The sequence below is a fragment of the Stegostoma tigrinum genome, chromosome 2, assembly GCF_030684315.1.
Source record: "Stegostoma tigrinum isolate sSteTig4 chromosome 2, sSteTig4.hap1, whole genome shotgun sequence".
Lineage (NCBI taxonomy): Eukaryota > Metazoa > Chordata > Chondrichthyes > Orectolobiformes > Stegostomatidae > Stegostoma > Stegostoma tigrinum.
Window position 1 is genome coordinate 37,582,389 of NC_081355.1, and position 22,267 is coordinate 37,604,655.

The window sequence follows — 22,267 nt, forward strand, 5'->3', positions numbered from 1 at the left end:
TTTACTGTATAATTCGCCCTTGAATTTGATCTTCCAAATTGCACCACCTCACATTTGCCCGGATTGAACTCCATCTGCCATTTATCTGCCCAACTCTACAATCTTTCTATATTCTGCTGTAATCTCTGATAGTCCCCTTCACTATCTGCTACTCCACCAATCTTAGTGTCATCTGCAAACTTGCTAATCAGACCACCTATACCTTCCTCCAAATCATTTACGTATATCACAAACAACAGTGGTCCCAGCACAGATCCCTATGGAACACCACTGGTCACAGGTCTCCAATTTGAGAAACCCCCTTCCACTACTACTCTGTCTCTTGTTGCCTAGCCAGTTTTTTTTATCCATCTAGCTAGCACACCCTGGACCCCATGCAACTTCACTTTCTCCATCAGCCTGCCATGGGGAACCTTATCAAATGCCTTACTGAAGTCCATGTATATGACATCTACAGCCTCTCCCGCAATCAACTTTGGCACATCCTCAAAGAATTCTATTCAGTTGGTAAGACACGACCTTCCCTACACAAAACCATGTTGTCTATCACTGATAAGCCCATTACTTCCAAATGGGAATAGATCCCATCCCTCAGTATCTTCTCCAGCAGCTTCCCTACCACTGACGTCAGGCTCACCGGTCAATAATTACCTGGATTATTGCTGCTACCCTTCTTAACAAGGGGACAACATTAGCAATTCTCCAGCCCTCTGGGACCTCACCCGTGTTTAAGGATGCTGCAAAGATATCTGTTAAGGCCCTGGCTGTTTTCACTCTCCCTTCCCTTAATAACCTGGGACAGATCCCATCCCGACCTGGGAACTTGTCCACCTTACTGCTTTTTAGGATACTCAACACTTCCTCCCTCCTTATGCTGACTTGACCTAGAGTAATCAAACATCTGTCCCTAACCTCAACATCCGTCATGTCCCTCTCCTTGGTGAATACCGATGCAAAGTACTTGTTAAGAATGTCACCCATTTTCCCTGACTCGATGCATAACTTTGCTTCTTTGTCCTTAAGTGGGCCAATCCTTTCTCTAGTTACCTTCTTGCTCTTCATATATGAATAAAAGGCTTTAATATGCTGTATAGTACTTTCAAAAGATTCTTGAAAATAGTTTTCAATTTTAAAATTAAAACCATTAAAAGGGGATAAAGAGAGAGAAGGTTTAAACAAAAAAAAAAGTGCCAACCTTCAACTTCAGTAAAGATAAAAATTCTATGGCTGTTGTATAGTCCAACAAGCAAATACTATTTTACCCAAGTGTGAAACTTGTCCTAAATATTTTATAACCAGCTGAGCAAAATATTTTTGCTTCCATCTCTGCAATTCTTTGAAGGTTTAATGCACTCAGGAACAGTTACCTATTTTCAAAGTTCAGAACTAGATCTCAAATTCACCTTTTAGTATTGAAGTCACACTGAAGTCAGTTGCTGACTATCACGATTACATCAATCCTATACAGTATAATTCATAAATGTTAACTAAGTCACATATATTTCACATTGTGCCTTGTTAAAACATTTGAAACTAGATTGTCCATTTGTAATAGTAAAGGCTTATGGTAGAACTTACAAATCTATGAAATAAGCACATTAGCTGGACCCAAAAAATTCTGGCCCAGCTTTACGATTGAAAATCAGCACACACAGGGTAAACAGTATCAGAAAGACAGCAAGAGAAGCACATCCCAAGATTATCTGACACCAAATGCAGTAAATGCTGAGGCATTAGCCACTGTTGTGTAGCAAGACCCTCCAGATGTCTTTGAGCAGTTTAAACCTCTAAAGGGAGAATTTTCACACCTGGGGCCTTCTAAAAGTCTCTCCATGTTGACCAACATCAGAAGCTTGAACCAGCTACACAATATTAATCTGGATGCTTACTCTGGTACTTCCCCAAAACTTTCTTAAGAAATCTGAAAAGACGCTACAGAAAAGGTTAACAATCAGAGCAGGAACAGAGTGTTGGGATAATGCATCAGCATGAATAACAGAGTGGATGCGAGGCAGAGAACAGACCTTGTGTAAGGCAGAATATGACGAGTAAAGCATGTAGGGATCTACAGTGGAGCCTCAGCTTCTTACAGTTCATATCAATGACTTGGAACAGGGAGAAAAGGACATGGTAGATCAATTTGTCAATGATGCAAAGATAGCTAGAAAAAGTATGCTTTGAAAAGGACATGAGGTCGCAGACAGAAATATATTGACGAGTGAGAAAATCTGGTAGATTGATTATAATGTGGGAAAATGTGAAGTTGCTCAATTTGGCTTCAAGAATAACAAAAAGTGTATTACTTTAATAGAGAATTACAGAATGCAGTGCAGAGATCCAAATGTTATACTGCAGGAGTCATCAAAAGTTGTTACACAAGCAAAGCACAAAGCAAATAGGATGTTATCCTTTATTACAAGAGGAAGTGAACATTAAAGGCTTTGCTTCAGTTATGTAAGGCATCTATGAGGCCACATCTGCAGTACACTTCTGATCACCTTATTTAATGATGCAAACATATTGTAGCAGTTCAGAGAACGTTTATTCGTTTGATATCTAGAAAGTCTGAGCAGACTTGGTTTCCACTGGAGTTTTGTTTAGTAGTGGGCGACTTGCTTTAAGTATGCAAGATTCTTGATAAAAAGGGTGTGGAAAGTACATTTCCTCTTGTGGGTGAGTCCAGAACAAACAAATCAGTGGCTCTGCCACGCAACAGCAAGTCAAACATGCTATTTTACAAAGATGGATACATTACATGACTTAAAACCCCATGGATCAGTGTTGTAGTATCTCAAAGTCCAAAAGCATCTACATGAAGCATTAGAAAATGATGCCTAATATTGTTGCCAGGGTTAAGTGTTGTTGTCTATGGGTGAGAAAGTTGGATTCTACAATCAGAGGATGAGAGGTCTATAATACCACCTACATTACCTGCATTTCAAAAGGTAAGAATCAGATGGGTGAGAAGATAAATTACTGAGTTAGATAAAAAGTCAAGTTCTGAAATCAAAACTGCAGTTTCAAAAAAAAAAATAGTTGACAATAGACAGTCACAACAGACATGCCCTGGCAACATTTGAAGATAGAAACAGAGGAATAAGAAAAATGGGTAGGATGGATAACAGAGGCAGACTGAAGGAAGCTTGAAGCCAGAAAAGCAGCAAGACAATGCCAACAACCCCACTAAAATATGAAGAAAATGTATGAACAATACATGCTGATTCTGCGAAAGTGGGCAAAATTTAACACTACGTTTTGTTTTTAAAAAGGAGAGGGGTATTGGGCTGAAATGTGCTTCAGTACCAAATAAATGATGTTAGTTATTCACTACACTTGCACATAGGTGCTGAGATTTCCCACTGGAACTTGTTATAATTAGAAAACCATTCTGAATAGCATCATAGAGGAAATCTGGAACCTGTGTGTCTTCTTAACCCAAGAAGCTGAAGAATCATTAACTAGCCATGTCAAGTCTGAACAGCAAGTGTCAGTTGGACACTTCAATTTATAGTACAACAGGTTTCCTTCAGCCCATTATGAATGCACCAGCCCTCCAGAAGTGCAACTCACCTTGTTCCCTACCCAAACTTTTTCACATGCACATTCTTCCTCTTTAATAGTTGAATTCCCCCTGCCTAGTTCAATTGAACTTGTTTCCAAAGAGCCAGTACATTCCACACCTTAACCACTTGTTACACTGCAAAAGATTTTCATCTTGTTTTCTTCTTTCTTTCGTTAATCACTTTAAATTTGAGCACTCTCAATCTCTAACCTTTTAATGACAGGCAGCAAGTTCTCCTGGCCTACGCTGTCCAGATCCCCCATGATTTTGAATACCTCTATCACATCTGCACTCATCCTTCTCTCTTCCTAAACAGTCCTAGATTCTCCAATTAAACTGCCTAAAGTTCCATAATCTTTGATTCATTCTCGTGAATCTTTCTGCACTATTTCAATGTCTTCAAATCTTTCCTTAAGTGCAACATCCAGAACCAAGCATAAAACACCAGGTGTGGCCAAACTAACATCTTCGACAAGTTCAACACAACCTCCTTGCTTCTTAAGCTATCCCCATTAATAACATCTTGCATACAGTATGCTTTATTATTCATGTCCACAACACATCCTGCACAGTGACTTATGGAAATATACAGATCTTTTTTCCTAAACTCTACAGTATTGTAAACTTCACAACTTTAAATAACTTCATAGATTTAAATAGGCAGCAAACATCTGTCTGGAATAAACCAGTAAGGGACAAAGACAAGCTGTTACAGAGACTGAAAGCAATTATCTATGACATAAACAAAATTGTTTTGACACCTGCTTGGTAAACTGAATGCTTTATGCCACAAGGGCAACTGAGTGCCATGCAGAAGAATTTAAGGGGTTAACTACCAGAAAGCGGTGTCTCCAAACAGACAGAAAAAAAGCAGCTACTTCTCATAAAAAGGTGGCAAGCTACAGACTTGAAGTACTGAAAGTATCATCAGTATTGGTGAGGAAAGAATCTGATGAATCATCGATAATGTCACACCACAACTTAGAAGAAAACTGTATAAGAATCCAATATGAGGAAAATGGCAGTATTTCGAAGGACAACAAGCCAAGCACCGGGCATTTCCAGAAACAGACATTGTTGGTAGAGGGGGGGGGTTAAAATAGTATCAGAGATAATGGGAACTGCAGATGCTAGAGAATTCCAAGATAATACAATGGGAGGCTGGATGAACACAGCAGGCCAAGCAGCATCTCAGGAGCTCTGATGAAGGGTCTAGGCCCGAAACGTCAGCTTTTGTGCTCCTGAGATGCTGCTTGGCCTGCTGTGTTCATCCAGCCTCACATTGTATTATATTGTTGGTAGAGTCCTGGCCAGATTCCATCTAAATCAGGTAATAGCTAAGACAAATTGAGAGGTTTAACTCGCTTACTTGAGGGTTCTTATTTTGATTGCTACACGCAACAAAGTTTAAAATAGCTATTTCAGTACTTGATGTAAATCACTTCATCTGACGAAGGAGCAGCACTCAAAGCCTATGATTTCAAATAAACCTGTTGGACTATAACCTGGTGTTGTGTGACTTCTGACTTTTTAAAACTAAGCAGTCTGCAATAAATAGTTATTTTCTGGTAATGATATAAACATGTGCAAATAGGTTTTATCCTGAACAACAACCAGGAAGGCAAACTGACCATCTTGGTGGTCTAACTAGTATTATGTACATGTTGTGACATATTATTGGCACACTGTTCCTGGTTAAGTCACGATATCATATTCTTCCTATCAAACTAAAATACTACTTTTTTTGCATAATTATCTGCCATTTGTCTGTTCATTCCAACAACTTGTTTGTCCTTTTGAAGTTCTACATTTTCCTGCTTATTAGTTCACAATGCTTCCACAGTTTGATTCATCCGCAAATTTTGACTATTTCCTATTCATGCATGGGATGTGGGCATCACTGGTCAGGTCAGCATTTATTGCTCATCCTTCATTATCGTGAAGAAAAGTGTGCTTTCGACACCAAGGTCTACGCTATTAATATACACTGCAAAGAGTCATATTCCTAACAGTGAGCCATCTACAAAAATTCTCCTATCTGAGAAAGACCTATTAACCCCCAACTATTTCCTGACAATCAGCCAATTTCATATCCATATTCCTACAATCTCTTATTTTACGCGCTTTTTGTTTTTGTTTACTGATCTGTAATATGGCATTGCATCAAATGCCTTTGGAAATCTATGTACACCAATGATAATTTTTTTTGACAGATGTTGGAGGAATGAAAGGAAGTGGTAGTAACTGCTAAGATCCACACCTCATTGAGCATATCTTGCTCAAGACCAGCAACCAGAACGCTGCCTCAAATGTAGTGCAAGCAACATTGGGAATCAGTATATTAAATGAAATGGTTCTGTTGACACTTCCGTTTCATACTCAAAAGTATTCAGCAGAAACATCAAATCAATTAATACCTCTTAAGCAGACATGAATAACATGGACAATAACTATTTAGCTAATCTCCTAAACTTCATTAGCAAATCAGAGTATTGACTAAGGGATTAAAGATTTCACCAAAACAAGGGAAAATATACAATTTGTTTTAAATGCACAGTCATACAGCACAGAAAAAGACCCTCAAGCCCAACCAAGTTTCCCAAACTAAACTGTGATCAGAGATAATGGGAACTGCAGATGCTGGAGAATCCAAGATAACAAAAAGTGTGAAGCTGGACGAACACAGCAGGCCAAGTAGCATCTCAGAAGCACAAAAGCTGACATTTCAGGCCTAGATCCTTCTAAACTAAACTGTGTTTAGTTGTCTGAATTTGGCCTGTATCCCTTTAAATCGTTTCTATTCATGAAACTGTCCAAATTTTTTGTAAATCTTGCACTGTAGTTGCATCAACCACTTCCTCTGGTAGCTCATTCCACACGAGCTGTGTAAAAATGTTAACCCTCTGATCACTAAATTTTTATCACCCTCTCACCTTAAAAATATGCTCTTCTGAGTTCTGAATTCCCCTACTCTTGGGAAAAGACTTTTGCAATATCCCATATGATTTTATAAACCTCTATAAAAGGTCATTCCTCAAACATCTGATGCTCTAGCGAAAAAAGTCCCAACCTACCCAGTTTCTTCTTATAACTCAAAGACTCCATTCCTGAGTGCATTTTCCAGGGTTAAGAAACATTTTTCTTTTGTACACAGACAATAAGGTATCAGGGGTTTCAGTTCACTTTCATCCCTATCCATATCAGAGGCCTGTGCTTAGAGGGTGGTAAATGAATGGCAAATCTATGAGACAAGTCCATGACATGATGGCTGTAACATTATATTGATTAATATGTAAAATTATACTTCTTTCAGAAAATATTAGTATGAAGTACGAGCAATTTGAGATGAATACGGCAAGTGCAACATGTTTGGAAGAATAGATAACTTTAGATCTATGGTACCGAAAGCTCTAAAGCACTGGAGCTTACTCACCCAATGTTGCATTCCATGTAGACTTACTGAGAGAGATTGATTGCATGACTACTATAAACCTAATGTACAAGGTAACTCCATTTTTCCAGCTCTAAAAACAAGTTTTTGTATTTGTACTATACTCACATCAATTCTTACACGACAAGTGCATGTTTTATTTACCCTAATACTAGGTGCAAGACAATATGAACCAGGTTGCAAAGATACACTTGGGTTTAAGACATGCCTACACAGACCAGAAAATGCATTGTGAAAGAGAAACATCTTCCAACAAAAAGACAACCGAATGAAGCTGGTTTCAAGCTGAAAGTTGCAATATTGGTTAACTTGTTCAAACAGCTGTGGCGTAATGAGAGAATGCATTGTTAGTGAAAAATTGGTTTAAGAATGGAAGATAGAGGAGTCTACCCTGAAACATGATAACCGAGAGCAAATGCACAATAAGGACAGGTGCAAGACATTGGCCTAATCTTGAGAATTATGCACTGGAACAGATCAAAAATCTTCACAACAGTTGTATTATCACCAGAAATTCAATGCACATATATGCACTTTTGGGCCAAACAAACTCTCAATCTAGCAAAGATCTGAGCAGCAGTTAATTGGCTTAGCTGCTTTATGGAATTAAAGCATCCAATGTTTCAGAAGGCCAACAAAATCTCAGCCTATCAAAAGACCTCAATGTCAAAATTAACGAGTTTGCAGCATGAACAGCACAAACAGGAATATCCCTAACATCGTATCCGCAACATTCCTGAAATGACCTTTATTTTTGATGGTAATCTAAGCTGAGGGAAAAGTATCAACATGGCTCAAATGAAAACTAGAGGACATGAAAAGACACCCCTGTATGGCGAAGGAGCAGATATGCTGATTTTCAAATGCAAACCCATGAAAATCAAAATTCCTGCAGGGGTTTGTGTGCACAATCATAAGTGAAAATGAAATTGTTCCTACATACAGAACACAGTTTACTGTGATTATATATTCTCATAGGATTAAAGGCAGGATTCTCAGCAGTGTGGAGGAACAGCGGATCTTGGTGTTCAAGTGCATAGCTCTCTCAAAGTTGCCACCAAGGTGGATAAGGTTGTTATGAAAGCGTATGGTGTTTTGGCTTTCATTAACAGGGGGATCAAGTTTAAGAGCCGCAAGGTTATGCTGCAGCTCTACAAAACCCTGGTGAGACCACACTTGGGATATTGTGTCCAGTTCTGGTCGCCCTATTACAGGAAAGATGTGGAGGCTTTGGAGAGGGTGCAAAGCAGGGTTACCAGGATGCTGCCTGGACTGGAGGGCTTGTCTTACGAGGAGAGGTTGACTGAGCTCGGACTTTTCTCTCTGGAGAGAAGGAGGAAGACAGGTGACCTGATCGAGGTGTACAAGGTAATGAGAGGCATGGATAGAGTCGATAGCCAGAGACTTTTTCCCGGGGCAGGATGACTGCCACAAGGGGTCATAGTTTTAAGGTGTTAGAAGGAAGGTATAGAGAAGACGTCAGAGGGAGGTTCTTCACCCAGAGAGTTGTGAGCGCATGGAATAATTTACCAGTGGTAGTTGTGGAAGCAGAGTCATTAGTGACATTTAAGCGACTGCTGGACATGCACATGGACAGCAGTGAATTGAGGGGAATGTAGGTTAGGTTATTTTTGGATAAGGATTATTCCACGGCACAACATCGTGGGCCGAAGGGCCTGTACTGTGCTGTACTTTTCTATGTTCTATGATCTCATAACCAATGAGATCAAGAGCTGCATGCAAAGAGATAACATTCATATTGCAGGTATACTAGGTGTCTAACATCCGAGCTCAGCTTTTACAGGTGTTCCTCAACAAGCCATTCATGGTTGATGTACGTGCTGAATAGGAGGATGGTCGATCGAGAAAAGAACCTTTGCAAATCATGGAAATATGCATGCTGTGCATAAATTTGACATGAATTATTGATGTTTTTATTCTCATTTCAAAATGGCAACAAACCAGACAAGCAGTTCATAGAGTCATAGATATATACAGCACAGAAACAGATCCTTCAGTCCAATTCATCCATGCCAACTAAATATCCTAAACTAATCTAGTCCCATTTGCCAGCATTTGGCCCATATCCCTCTAAACCCTTCCTATTCATACACCCATCCAGGTGCCTTTTAAATGTTGATTGCACCAACCTCCACCACTTCCTCTGGCAGCTCATTCCATACTCATGCCACCCTTTGTTTGAGAACATTGCTCCTTAAGTTCCTTTTAAACCTGTTTTTTGGACTCCCAGTCCAAAGGGAAGAGACCCTGGCTATTCATTCTACCCATGCCCCTCATGATTTTGTAAACTTCTATTAAGTCACCCATCAGTCTCCAACATTCCAGGGAAAAGAGCCCCAGCTTATTCAGCCTCTTACTGCAGCTCAACCTTCCAATCCTGGCAACATTCTTGTAAATATTTTCTGAACCCTTTCAAGTTTCACAACATATTCCTATAGCAGGGCAATCAGAACTGCAGTGTTCCAAAACCTTAACTGATGTCCTGTACAGCCATAACATGACCTCCCAATTCCTATACTCAATGCACTGACCAATAAAAACAAACATACCAAACACCTCCCTCACTATGCTGTCTACCTGAGACTCCACTTTCAAGGAACGATGAACCTGCATTCCAAGGTCTCTTTGTTCAGCAATACTCCCCAGGCCCTTACCACAATGAACTCAATTCATTCTCGGATGGGAAATGTTTTAAATGGTGTTTGTACAGCCTAAATACCATGATTGATGATATTCAACAATTCCATTATTTATCACGTAATGTTATCGCCAGGATGATGGTTAATAAACTAAATGGACCTTGATCTACTTTCACCCAACTTCTCCTACATTCACAGATAATGAAACTTTTTCACAAAACTACAAGGCTAAATTTTAATTCATTAGAGTTTTTTGTATTAAAATAGGTCCACAACTTAAAACTATTCCTTATTGTCCTGTTTTGACATCATTATGACCTCCCTATCTTAGCTTGTACAGTTTCAGATTACTTGTTATTTTGGTTAGACACTCGGCATGTGATTCTTGTATCTATCACGTTATTGCAGTTGTTTGGCTTGTCTCCCGCACACTATTTTTAATTTTCTGTAGTTATCTCTCTGCCTCAACTAATCAGATTATAAGTCATTCTTTCACTTGTTAATCAGCTGTTGACACTTTACTCACCATCTAACACTCAATTACCTGCAGAGACCAATCATTTGGCCTGCTGACACTCACACCATTTGTATCATCTTTTGTTCTCTCTTGATTATTAAGTCTGTGCCTGGGCACTCTCTTCACTTCACCTGATGAAGGGACAGCGTTCGAAAAGCTTATGATTTCAAATAAACAGGTTGAACTTGTGACACTGTCCACCCTAGTCCAACACCAGCAGATCCACATCAATCTAAGTTTGATCATGGGTGGCACTGTTATGGCAGCTACAGCTGTTGTACCAAAATTGATGATGGTGTCAATGTGGTTATTTTAAAAAAAAAGCAAGATTTAGCAATTCACAAACTGTACAATACTTTTAAAATGTTCACCGCATACTTGCAGAATCCACTGGCAACCCCAAAAAAGAGTGCAGTTGAAATCTCAATAAAATTCAGACTTGCCCACTTGCTATTTAATTTGTGTCAACTTCAATTTCTAGTCTGGAAAATCCGACGGCCTTTTTCTGGAGTTTTCACATACATGAGTTGAAATGCACTCAGCTTCAAAGAACCTTGCCAAGGTTTTATCCAAAGATGTCAAGTCTAGGACAATTAATAAACTCCTTTCTCAAAGGAAATTTATCCTCTATCTTTTTGCTTTCTCAGGAGCACTGTTTTATATATCCATCCTCACCCAGGCTTCTACACAATTACCCCAATTGATCATTAAGAAAAAAACATTTTCATTTTCATGCAATGGGTGTTTCTACTGAATTTAAAATAAAAATCAAGTCCAGATTTTCTAATTGAAACCTTAATGCCCAATAGTTTACCTTGCTTGGTCTTATGCTCTAATGCAAAAAGAAATCCATTAGTCTGGAGGCCATTTCTGTATCAAGTTGGTATAAAAGAAACCATCATGGCTACAGACATACAAGTTAATTAATACTTCAGTCACAAGAAAATCCATGTCATTCATTCAAAATTCAAAAATACAAACTCAAAAATAAATAATATCGATATAAAAATATGCTATGGTTAGTTCACTGACATTTCATCACCCTGCTGGGTAACATCAGTACAGCTTCTGATGAAGCGCTGTTGTGTTTTCCCATCTGGTGCTTAAATTCTGGGGTCCATTGTAATTGGTTACCTCATTCCTGGTTTTTCTTCGCAGTGGTGTATATATAGGGTCTAATTCTATGTGGTCATTGATGGCCTTCTTGGTGGAGAGCCAAGCCTCAAAATTCCCATGCTTGTCTTTGTTTGACCTGTTCTAGGATCTTGATGTTATCCAAATTGAACTGGCGGTTCTACTTATCTGTGTGATGGAGACGAGTGAGTACGGGTCAGGTCTTTTTGTTGCAAGTTGGTTTTCATGTATCCTCGTGGCCAGTTTCCTTCCAGTCTGTCCAATGTAATGTTTATCAGAGTCTTTGCATGGGTTGGTTTTATCCATCGTGGGTAAACGGTCTTTGTTAGCAGTTAGCATAGGGTTGGCCCAGGTGTGCGTGCCACTGTGATACCCAATGGTAGTAGGAGTCTTGTGGTCAGTTCAGATATGTTCTTGATGTATGGTAACGTGTGGGTGTGTCAGGGCGTACTGTACCTTCCTGCTTTTTGTGAGATAGGCATCACTGGACCCAGCTGTTCCAGTATCCATTGTCCTTAAATACTTGGTAGAGGTATTCTTCTTCGTTTTGGCATAGTTCTGGGTTGCTGCAGTGTGTTGTCGCTCATTTAAATACCAGACAGGAAAACACATCAGCGCTTCATTGGAGACTGCACTGATGATGTTACCCAGCAGGGTAATGAAATGTCTGAACTAACAAGCCAGCTCAGCAAGCTAACTGACCACATCATCCACAACCTGAGCTACAAAGCTACTCAAGAGCCTTAACGTATATCACATGCCATACTTTGCCCCCTCCAGAAAAATGAAAATTGAGCTTTAAGAGGAATTTTCATTGCTTAAAAAGTTGTCTTCACACCACTTCTGTCATACTAACAGTTCTTAAGTGTTGACAATGAATTCCACGGTAGCCTTGTTTTACCCATGCTCGTTGATTCCACATCACTCAGTGTCTTGCACACGGTATCAACTGAGGGCCCACTATATATTTCCTTTCAAAGCACATAAACAATTATCAAATTACATAGTTGGAGAACTTTGCTCTGTCATAGCTGCTTATCCCCAAATGTTTCTAAAAAAGAAAAGGATTGTGGTATGTAAAAATGGTTGTTTCTTCCATGTTGTTGCTAACATATTTCAAAATGTTGAAAGCCATCACAAGACAATGCGGCTTTTTGAATAATTGAACACAAGGTATCACTTCAAACTTCACAAGAGAGAAAATTCTGTACGAATTCAACTTCACAATTCTTTGGCAGAACACCAGAGAACCACACTGCACAAGAATCAAACCCTGGACACCCAAAGATAAATTCTGTTGGTTGGTATTGTAACTATCTACCCAATTAATGGCAGAATTTAGCTAAGTTGCGTTGTGGGACTTCACTTGCTTACCGAGGAGTCTTATTTTAGTTGCTACTTGCATTAAAGTTTAAATAATTGTTTCAGTATTTATCTGCGAGGCTTATAAATAAGTAGCCAAATTAAAAAGTTATGGTAATTTACACACAACAGCAAACTTACTTCAGCCCCGGTCATTAACTATATAAATCTTGGTCTCCCAGGGAATCGAGGATCATACAGAGCTGACAGATATACAATACACTTCCTTCTGTTGGCAGATGATTTAATCAGGACTTTTGAAAGAATTTGATAAGCTCCTGAAGTGGAAAGATTTGCAGGGCAATATGGATAAGCCAAGCTGCTCTTGCAAAGCAAATACAAGTGAATGACCTTTATTGTGCTCTAAACATTTCATGATTCAATCATATGTCTAATTGCTCCCTGATTTTTAATAAGACATATACAGTCTTTCCACTTAAGATACAAGAAGGGACTGAGTATCTTACTAATACATTGCACAATTATATAAATATATGCTGTGATGTTACACCATCGTAAGCCATCAATAAGTATAATTAACAATCCTTACCTGCTAAGTAGCTCAGCTCCTGCAGCAAACTTGGACAAAACATCTGTGTTGCTGTGAAAATAAACAAACATCACAGTTGTACTTCAGCTCGAAGTATCCAACACGGACAACATTTTAATCGATAATTTTAGCATTAAATTGGTACAAGATTCATGATTTCAAAGAAGATCAATTGAGGCAGTTAGTTATGATAAACAAGAGTCTATATAGGTTAGTATCTGGCTTCCAATATAATGGCTCAGAGCTAGAAATCTGACAGGCAATGGCATTACAATAACTTTACCGGTTCAGTCATCCATCGTCAATTTTAGTTGGACCATATCAAATATTGCGATTTGTGGATTGCTCAAGAAGAGTTGATAGCTCTGACATGCAGATGGGTGGTCCTCTGAATAACTTACCAACTTTGGTCTGCAGTGGACCAACCCTTACTTGTAGCTCCCACAAGTTGTCTGCATGCGGTAACAAGTCACACCACAGGCAAATATTTTGACAGGTGAGCTTAATTAGAATTGGCAACTTTATTTTCACGTGTACATTGAAAAGTTTATAAGTCACCACTTACGGCGCCATCTTAGGATCAGAAAGGTATGTAGGTAGATTCAGTACAAATTGTCGGGGGGGGGGGGGGGGAGGTGGGTGGGAATCAGAAAACTAAAAAATAAAAGGAGCGAACTACTCCAGATGCTGGAAATCTGTATTAAAAACAAAACAAAAACAAAAAAATGCTGGAAATCACAGCTTAGGCAGCATCCATGGAGACAGCAAGTTAATGAGCAGCACTGCAGCCTCACCGCCAGGGACCCAGGGTCGATTCCAGCCTCGGGTAACTGTCTGTGCAGAGTTTGCACGTTCCCCCCGTGTCTGTGTGGGTTTACTCTGGGTGCTCCGGTTTCCTCCCACAGTCCAAAGATGCGCCGGCTAGGTGGATTGGCCATGCTAAATTTCCTGTAATGTTCAGGGGTATAAGAGTTATTGGGGGATGGTTCTGGGTGGGATACTCCAAGGGGCAGTGTGGACTTGGGCCGAAGGGCCTGTTTCCACACTGTAGGGAATCTAATCTAATGTTTATAGAGTTTAGCTGACTCTTCATCACAACTGGGTACAGCCAGCTCTGAAGAACAGTCAGCTAAACTAGAGAAATACTAGCTTGCTCTCTCTCTCTCCATGACTGCTGCCTAACCTTGTGATTTCCAGCATTTTTGTTTTCAGAAAAATAAAGCAATCTGGTGAGGGTAGGTTTCAAACCCTCAACCTTGAGAGTTTGGGATTTGCTTATCTTCTGGCATATGCAGACTGTTCCAGAAAACACAGAAGAAATCACTTGTTCAATTCAATGATTGAGAAAGCATTTTCGCAAGGCGTCAGGTAGCTTGAAGAGCGTGACTAAGCATCAAAATCATCGTGCACGTTCACTGCAGCCAAAGGGGTCTCTCATATGTCCAGGATTCTGTCCGTGCCACTGTACCAGATTCTGCAGCTGATGGTGCGATTGCTCCTGTGTAGTGGTTGTTCCATTCTAAAAAGAATTCTTGCATATATTTTATACAAACTCACCTTTACTTCTTTCTTCAGAAAGAAGTCTTGTAGTGGTGGGTATGTGGTAAATTCTATGGGGATCTGGATTAATTCCTTAAGTCCATGTCTGTTATTAGTAAGCTCATGGTCCTAGGAGACTTCTATGCCCATGTGGGGAAAGTCAAAGATAACCGGAAAAAGGCATTCTGGATAACCATGGAGTCAGTAAACTCAGTCACATTAATCCATTACCAACAGGATACTCAGACAAGTCAATAAGCACAAGGCTATGTAGATGCACACAAGGGAGGGATAGCCTAGTGGTACTATCACTGGACTGTTAATCCAGAGACCCAGAGCATGTCTTGGGGATTCAGGTTCGAATCCCACCATGGCAGATGATACAATTTGAATTCATTAAAATATCTGGAATTAAGAATCAAAAGATGACCATGAACCCACTGTTGCTTATCAGGAAAAACCCATCTGGTTCGCTAATGTCCTTTAGGTAAGGAAATTGGCCATCCTTACCTGATCTGGCCGACATATGACTCCAGACACACGGCAATGTGGTTGACTCTCAAATGCCCTCTGGGCAATTGGGATGGACAATAAATACTGCCTCTCAGTGACACCCTCATCCTGTAAATGATTATCGTGTCACAGAGATCTCTGAGATATAGAAAATACTCATGCAACAAGAGGTGTAGAATGCTGTACAGATAACAAAGTAATTGCTAACTTGAAAGTTTCTTTAGCTCAATACCAGTAACCAAAAGCATTTCAAACAGATAACCTGGTAACATCATTTCTGACAATCAGTTTCAGAATACTCTTTACAAAAAGCTCAAAGCTAACATACTCTTAGATGGAGACTGTTTTGAGAAGTGGAGCAATTTTAAACACATTGTTTGTTATTCCAGTAACAATGTTCTTGTACCAAAGATGGCAGTACATCAAGGTTGATTTATAGAATCCATACACTGTGGAAACAGGCCCTTTGACCCAAATAAGTCCACACCAACCCTCAGAGCATCCCACCCAGACCCATCCCCCTATAACCCACCCAATCTACACATCCCTGAACACCATGGGCAATTTAGCTTAGCCAATCCACCTAGCCTGCACATCTTTGGACTGTGGGAGGAAACCGGAGTACCCGGAGGAAACCCATGCAGACACGATGAGAACGTGCAAACTGTGACTACCATCACCTTTTATACCAGTCTGTCATGAGGGATCTTGTTAAAGGCTTTACTGAAGTCCACGTAGACAACATTTTTCATCAATCATCTCTGTCACCTCCTCAAAAACAAAACTGAATCAAGTTAGTGAGTCACGACCTTACCCGCACAAAACCATCCTGCCTATCACTAACAATCCATTTGGTTCCAAATACGTACAGATCTTGTCCTCGAGAATCTTTTCAAAAATTTCTCTACCACCAACATGAGACTAACAGGCCTGTCATTTCCAGGATCATGATTTCTACCCTTCTTAAACAATGGGACAATGTTGACTATTCTTCAAACCTCAGGACCTCACCTCTGGCCAAACAGGATACAAAAATGTATGTCAATGCTCCAATAGTTTGTTCTCTTGCCTCCCTCAATATTTTGGGATATTTGATAAAATGACTAAGTCACCTCTCAAATCCTGCATAGCAAAATAACCTGATCTTCGCCTCCAAAACTGACACATTCCAATACCTGAACTGTAATGGTTCAGAGAGAGCTGCGAGATACACAAGATAAATCCAGGACAGGTTCCACACCATTGGTCTCTGCTGATAGTTCATCCTTAAAATAAAATTGAAAAAAAAACCCAGGCAGTAACAATATACACAGATGGGGAGAACACCAGCATTTTTTGTACAGAACTACCACAGTCAACCACACAGCCAACAATCCTGGTTTGACTTGCCTTCAAGAAAAACTTTACAGATGAACTCAGGAAAGGCTTCAGGAAGAGACAAAATTCCACCTGAATTTCTTCAAGGCAACAAGTCCGGACATGACAGAGGCCTTCAAATTAGGTCCTCTCATCGTTCAGAATAACTTTCACAATGCTATAATTTTTGCTGTCTAGTAAAACAAGGGTAGAATAGCAGCATATCAACTCCTGAGCGCGCTCACTTCTCTGCCTAGCAACTTTGCTTGTATCATCCTTAAAACTTAGCATTGTGGCAGAAGCAAAACTACCTGAGATACTGTGCAACTTTCACCCAGGATGCACTGTTGATCTGATACTAGGTGAGAAAATGCCAGAAAACTAGAGTAGAATATCGTCCTTTACTTCAGTTGTGTTTTCCTCAAAATAATATTAACAGTTAATAGAATAAGCCTCTGGAAAATCCTAAAACGGTCCGGTTGAGAAAATCTGTCAAGATTGTAACCATGACAGAATGCTAGGTCAGGTCCTCTTAAACAGCAAAGCATCAGCTCGCTTTGGAGTTCTAAAATGATGATAAGTAGGGCTGTTCTGGCACCAATCTTCAGCTTGTTCTTCACCTATGCTGAGAGTGCATCTCATATCTTGAAGGCGGCTTGTGCTAGTGCATTCTAGGTAAATAAAATAATAGTTGAACACAATGCAGTCAAAAATCACTAATAATCAAAAATACATTCAATAGAATTTTTGTTAGATTATAAAAATTAAAAATGTCAAACAAAGCTCTATAGAATCCAACAGAAAATCTTCCCATAATTCTTCCAGGAACATTATAAAAATTGAGCAAATCAAACAATAGTTGTTCTTCCATGCAAGGAAAAATTGCAGTCTGTTGAGTGAGCAAAGTTGGAACTGCTATATGTGGTTCTGTTGCTACATTGCATAACAGGCATACCAACATGTTAAATGTCTTCGAAATACATTTACAGTTTGTCTTGCAAATTTTGGAACATTGCCACAAAACGTCAGTTGTTGAGTTTTCTTTCTCAGAACATTTCCATAACTTACAGAAATTCAAGAGTTGACTATAAATGCAGCTAAGTAGATTGTGAAAAATGAAAATAAATTTTCCAGTGTATAAATATTTGACTTCAGTAATCAACATATCAGAATTTTCTTACCTGGCTAAGATGATACCTTTACAACAGCTGCAAAATGTTGGTGCCACTGACTTATTATATTCAAGAGAACCAACTCACTTCATCACAAAGTGCTGAAAGTAGCAAATTACAATTACCTTGGCTTCTTAACTTTTACTTCTTTAGATTTGTCACCCAACGTCTTTAAACTGAAATTGAAGACAAGGAAATATTTAAAATATAACATGCAGATAGCAGTAAATAAATGTTAACAGTACTGCAACGTGTTTTTCCAGGCTTTTAGTTTGCAAACAATTCATTTCAATTCTCAAAGTGAATTCCTAGCATATAAATATTACTTAAGAGGTCAAACAAGTAACTAAATACACAAATATTGCACTGTCTCCTTTCTCGGTTTTAGAGACATGGACGCATGAGGGTCAACTTTCGCACAACTAACTCATATCACATTTTTAGCCAGCTACAAATTGATTTCATGTCTCCCATAATCATTAATAGGATATTTCGTATACATTTCCCAAGTGCCACCTTGAAAATCCTTCCCCCCCCCCCCGCCCCTCACAAACCCGGAATTATTAAATTCTCAGAACGGATATCCATTTTGGAAGATTCTCCCTTCATAAGCAATAGCATTGATTGTAGTGGTTTTGAAAAGCATCGAGTATCAGTGCAGTCATTAACAGTCGGTAAAATAACCTGGTTTTCTGCAATGGTGGAAAAGTATTTTTACCCACTCAAGTTGCCAACTTCAGGTCAGCAATTACAGGAAAGTTTTTAGGAAATAAATCGTACCCGCAGCTCACACCTTTAGCTGAGAGTGGAAGAACAGAATGAGAAAAAGGTCCCAAGAATGAAGGCCCATCAATTTTTAATGGGATTCTTCACTTGGCGTCACCCACACGTATTCAGCAGTTATGGAGACGAAAAAAAGTGTTCCCCTACAGCTCTGCTCTCACATGGCCGTCACACTGCTTTCAACTCAAGATTTACAAAACATGCAGGAAGTGTAGTCGGAAACCTAAGTTTATAAAGTTATTTAATGATCAAATAATTCTTCCCAAACTGATGTTATGTATAACTTTGCTGAAAACCAACTTCTGATAAGACCGAAACTTGTTTTTAAACTTCAGAAAGTGGGTGGATTTCGTAACGACACAAATTCCTTTATAGTCTAGGGTCACAGCAACGACTCTTCGCCGATATAAAAAGAATTTCAAATATATATAGTACACAAAGTCATCAGTAACCTGACTGAGTTCGGTTTAAACGCCTCTCATTCAAGCATAGGAAGGAGTGTCCCCAGCCCTGCTTCTAACCTTGGGCCCGGCTCCCCCACACACAACCCGATCTGTTCCCCGCTGCCTCTCCTACCCGCTGCTGAAATCCTGCTGCGCGCTCAGCAGCCGCTCTTTAAAATTCTCAAACATCTTTTCCAGTTTCTAGCACTAAGTACAAGACTGAGCCACTGGAAATAAGTCACCCCCACAGCACTAAGTCTGCTTGACTGGCAGCGCCGCCGGGAAACGGGTTGGCCTCTGTCACACGTACTTCCGGCACACTCCAAGCAGCGGGGGAGAGAAGGGAATCGTCTCCTAGCGACGAACGGCCGCTTGTCCCATTTCTGAAAGAAGGTCAAGGCCCGAAACGTCAGCTTTCCTACTTCTCTGATGCTGCTTGGCCTGCTGTGTTCATCCAGCTCTACACTTTGTTATCTCAGATTCTCCGGCATCTGCAGTTCCTACTATCTCTGATTTGGTTAAAGGCCCGCTGGCAGGGAATGTGGACGAAATCTGGTCTTAGAAGGACAAATTAGTACTCAGGTATTGGGCAGGTATTGACCCCTTCTTAGGTCAGTTCCATACGGCGATCGGTTCTGAGGTTCGCTTTTCTGCTCAATAACTTAGAAGTGATAATGTACCGACTACAACTTGCATTTATCTGGTGTCTTCAACGTAATAAAACGCCCTGTTGCGTTTCATCAAATACAATTCGAGTCCAAGACCCTAAGCAGATATTAGAGCGGAAACCTGGTCAAGAAGGTAGGTTTAAAGCGGTGCCCTTAAAGACAGGTGGTAAGGTTCAGCAGGGTGTGTTCTGAAGTTGGAGTCATAGAGTTGTATAACATGGAATCAGACCCTTCAGTCTAACTTGTCCATGCCTGCCAGATATCCCACATTAATCTAGTCCCATTTGTCAACGTTTGGCCTACATTCCTGAAATTCTTCCAATTTATATACCCAAACAGATGCCTTTTACATGTTGTAATTGTACTAGCCTCCACCAATTCCTCTGGCAGCTCATTCTATACTCGCACCACCCTCTGCATGAAAAGGTTGCACCTTAGATCTCTTTTATATCTTTCCCCTCTCACCTTAAACCTACGCCCTTTAGTTTTGGACTCCACTACCCCGGAAAAAGATCTTGGCTATTCACCCTATCTACGCCCATCATGATTTTATAAACTTCCGCAAGGTCACCCTCAGCTGCTTGCTTTACATCTGTGTAATTAATTTAACTTTCTATTGGCAGCCAACCCAATTATATTTTCTCTGAGAAGTTGCAGGTAATTGTGGTATGTAGCTTTGTTCAATTCTTAATGAATCCTAGACATTAAGCATATCTAAAGTTACCACTTCAGTAGAACTCAGCTGTCCTTGGATTTAATTGGGGGGGGTTCTGCTTTCTCTTCCTTTAGGCTATCAGCATTGTCACATTTTGTACACATTTGTGTTACCATGGTACAGTTCCACAAATACATGATTTTATTCCAGTAGTTAGTCGTGTAAACTTTATAGATATTAAATATTCTGTTCAAAGTGAAGAAACTGAAACTTCTTTCATCTTTATTTGTAGTACAAGTATCAACAGTAGCAACCCACAGATTAGCTAAGATAAAACTAGCTCTTGAAAGTAGTGCCTAAGCTTTTCTACTTCAATGTACATTTCCTTCTTCCAAATCATTTACCCCTGCAGTATTTCACAGAGAAAATTTTGATCCATTGTTAGTTCATTTGGAATTATGAATGAATGCTATGTTTTGCATTCATGATCACTGGAACTAAAAGTGGAGCATAAGAATTTAAGAAGTGGCCAAAAGTTGTAGGCCATATAAGCAATGAGCCTACTCCACCATTCAATATGATCATAGCATAATAAATAGGGGGAGGCAATGGCCTAATGGTACTATTGATGAACTGTTAATACAGAGACCCAGATAATGGTCTAGGAATAACAAAGAGTGAAGCTGGATGAACACAGCAGGCCAAGCAGTATCTTAGGAGCACAAAAGCCGACGTTTCGGGCCTAGACCCTTCATCAGAGAGCTCTCTGATGAAGGGTCTAGACCCGAAACGTCGGCTTTTATGCTCCTAGGATGCTGCTTGGCCTGCTGTGTTCATCCAGCTTCACACTTTGTTATCTCGGATTCTCCAGCATCTGCAGTTCCCATTATCTCTGATGGTCTAGGAACCTGTGTTCCAATCGCCCCACCACAAATGTTGGAATTTGAATTCAAGAAAAAAAAATCTGGAATTTAGAGTCTAACAATGACCACAAATCCGTTGCCGATTGTCAGAAAAACAGATTTGGTTCACTAATGTTGTTTAGCGAAGGAAACTGCCATCCTTACCTGGTCTGGCCTACATGTGATTCTGGACCCAAGGCATTATGTTTGACTCAACTGTCCTCTGGGCGATTAGACAGTAAATGCTGCATGGCCAGTAACCGCCTCATCCTTGAATGAATAAAAAAAAGTAAGAGCTTGAGTAGGCTATGCAACACCTTGAGCCTTCTCTGTCATTGAGTAAGATCATGGTTGATCTGATTGTGGCCATATCTCCACTTTGCTGCCTGCTGTCCTAGCCCTTAACTCCCTTGTAATGTTAGGATTAGAACTATCTCTGTCTAAGAAATTGTGTTTAACTTAGCGTCAGATATATTTGAGGATCCAGCCTGCACTGATCTGATGAAGACAATTCCAAAAACTAATAACATTCTGAAAGAAGAAATTTCTCCTTATCTCAGTCTGCAGTTGAAGACCACATACTTGTAAATACTGCCTGCTAATTCTGTGATCCTCCACAAGGGGAAACATAGGGCAGAATCTTGTGCTGTGGTTGGGAGTGGGAAGAAAGATAGGTGAGAGAACTTAATTGCGTGGGAGGCCAAAGATCAGATTCCCAACAGCAAAATTAATTTTTGCAATGGAGTTCTGGGAATTTAAAACACAGGTCAAGCCTCGGAAGTGCTTTTACATGTTTCTGCGTGTCAAACTTATTAAAAGGCTAGCTCACCAGAGCTAAGTTCCCCTTCACAATTAATGTGAGTAAGCAACACATGCCTTTAGGTTCACACTCCACTTAAATGGCATACACCAGATGAAGGGGTCATCTTCCTGGACCCAGGAGTGCTTAGCTGCTGTGTTGTCACTTTGGGGAGCATTTACCTATGCCATACAATGATTG

General features: G+C 39.9%; 1 protein-coding gene across 5 annotated transcripts in view; it reads right to left on the minus strand.

Moving 5' to 3' along the window:
- LOC125449139 (dysbindin-like) overlaps positions 1-19,349 on the minus strand; it is a 218,738-nt gene extending 199,389 nt beyond the window's left edge. For 2 of the 5 annotated variants that reach the window (XM_059653470.1, XM_059653457.1), the window contains exons 1-2: positions 15,286-15,962; positions 13,237-13,287 (exon numbers count right to left, since the gene is read on the minus strand). In XM_059653470.1, coding sequence (XP_059509453.1) covers positions 13,237-13,287; positions 15,286-15,395 — 161 coding nt within the window. In that variant the 5' untranslated portion in view covers positions 15,396-15,962. The other 3 variants (XM_048524802.2, XM_059653468.1, XM_048524806.2) reach the window with 3 other exon arrangements.
- Positions 19,350-22,267: the final 2,918 nt, after the last annotated feature.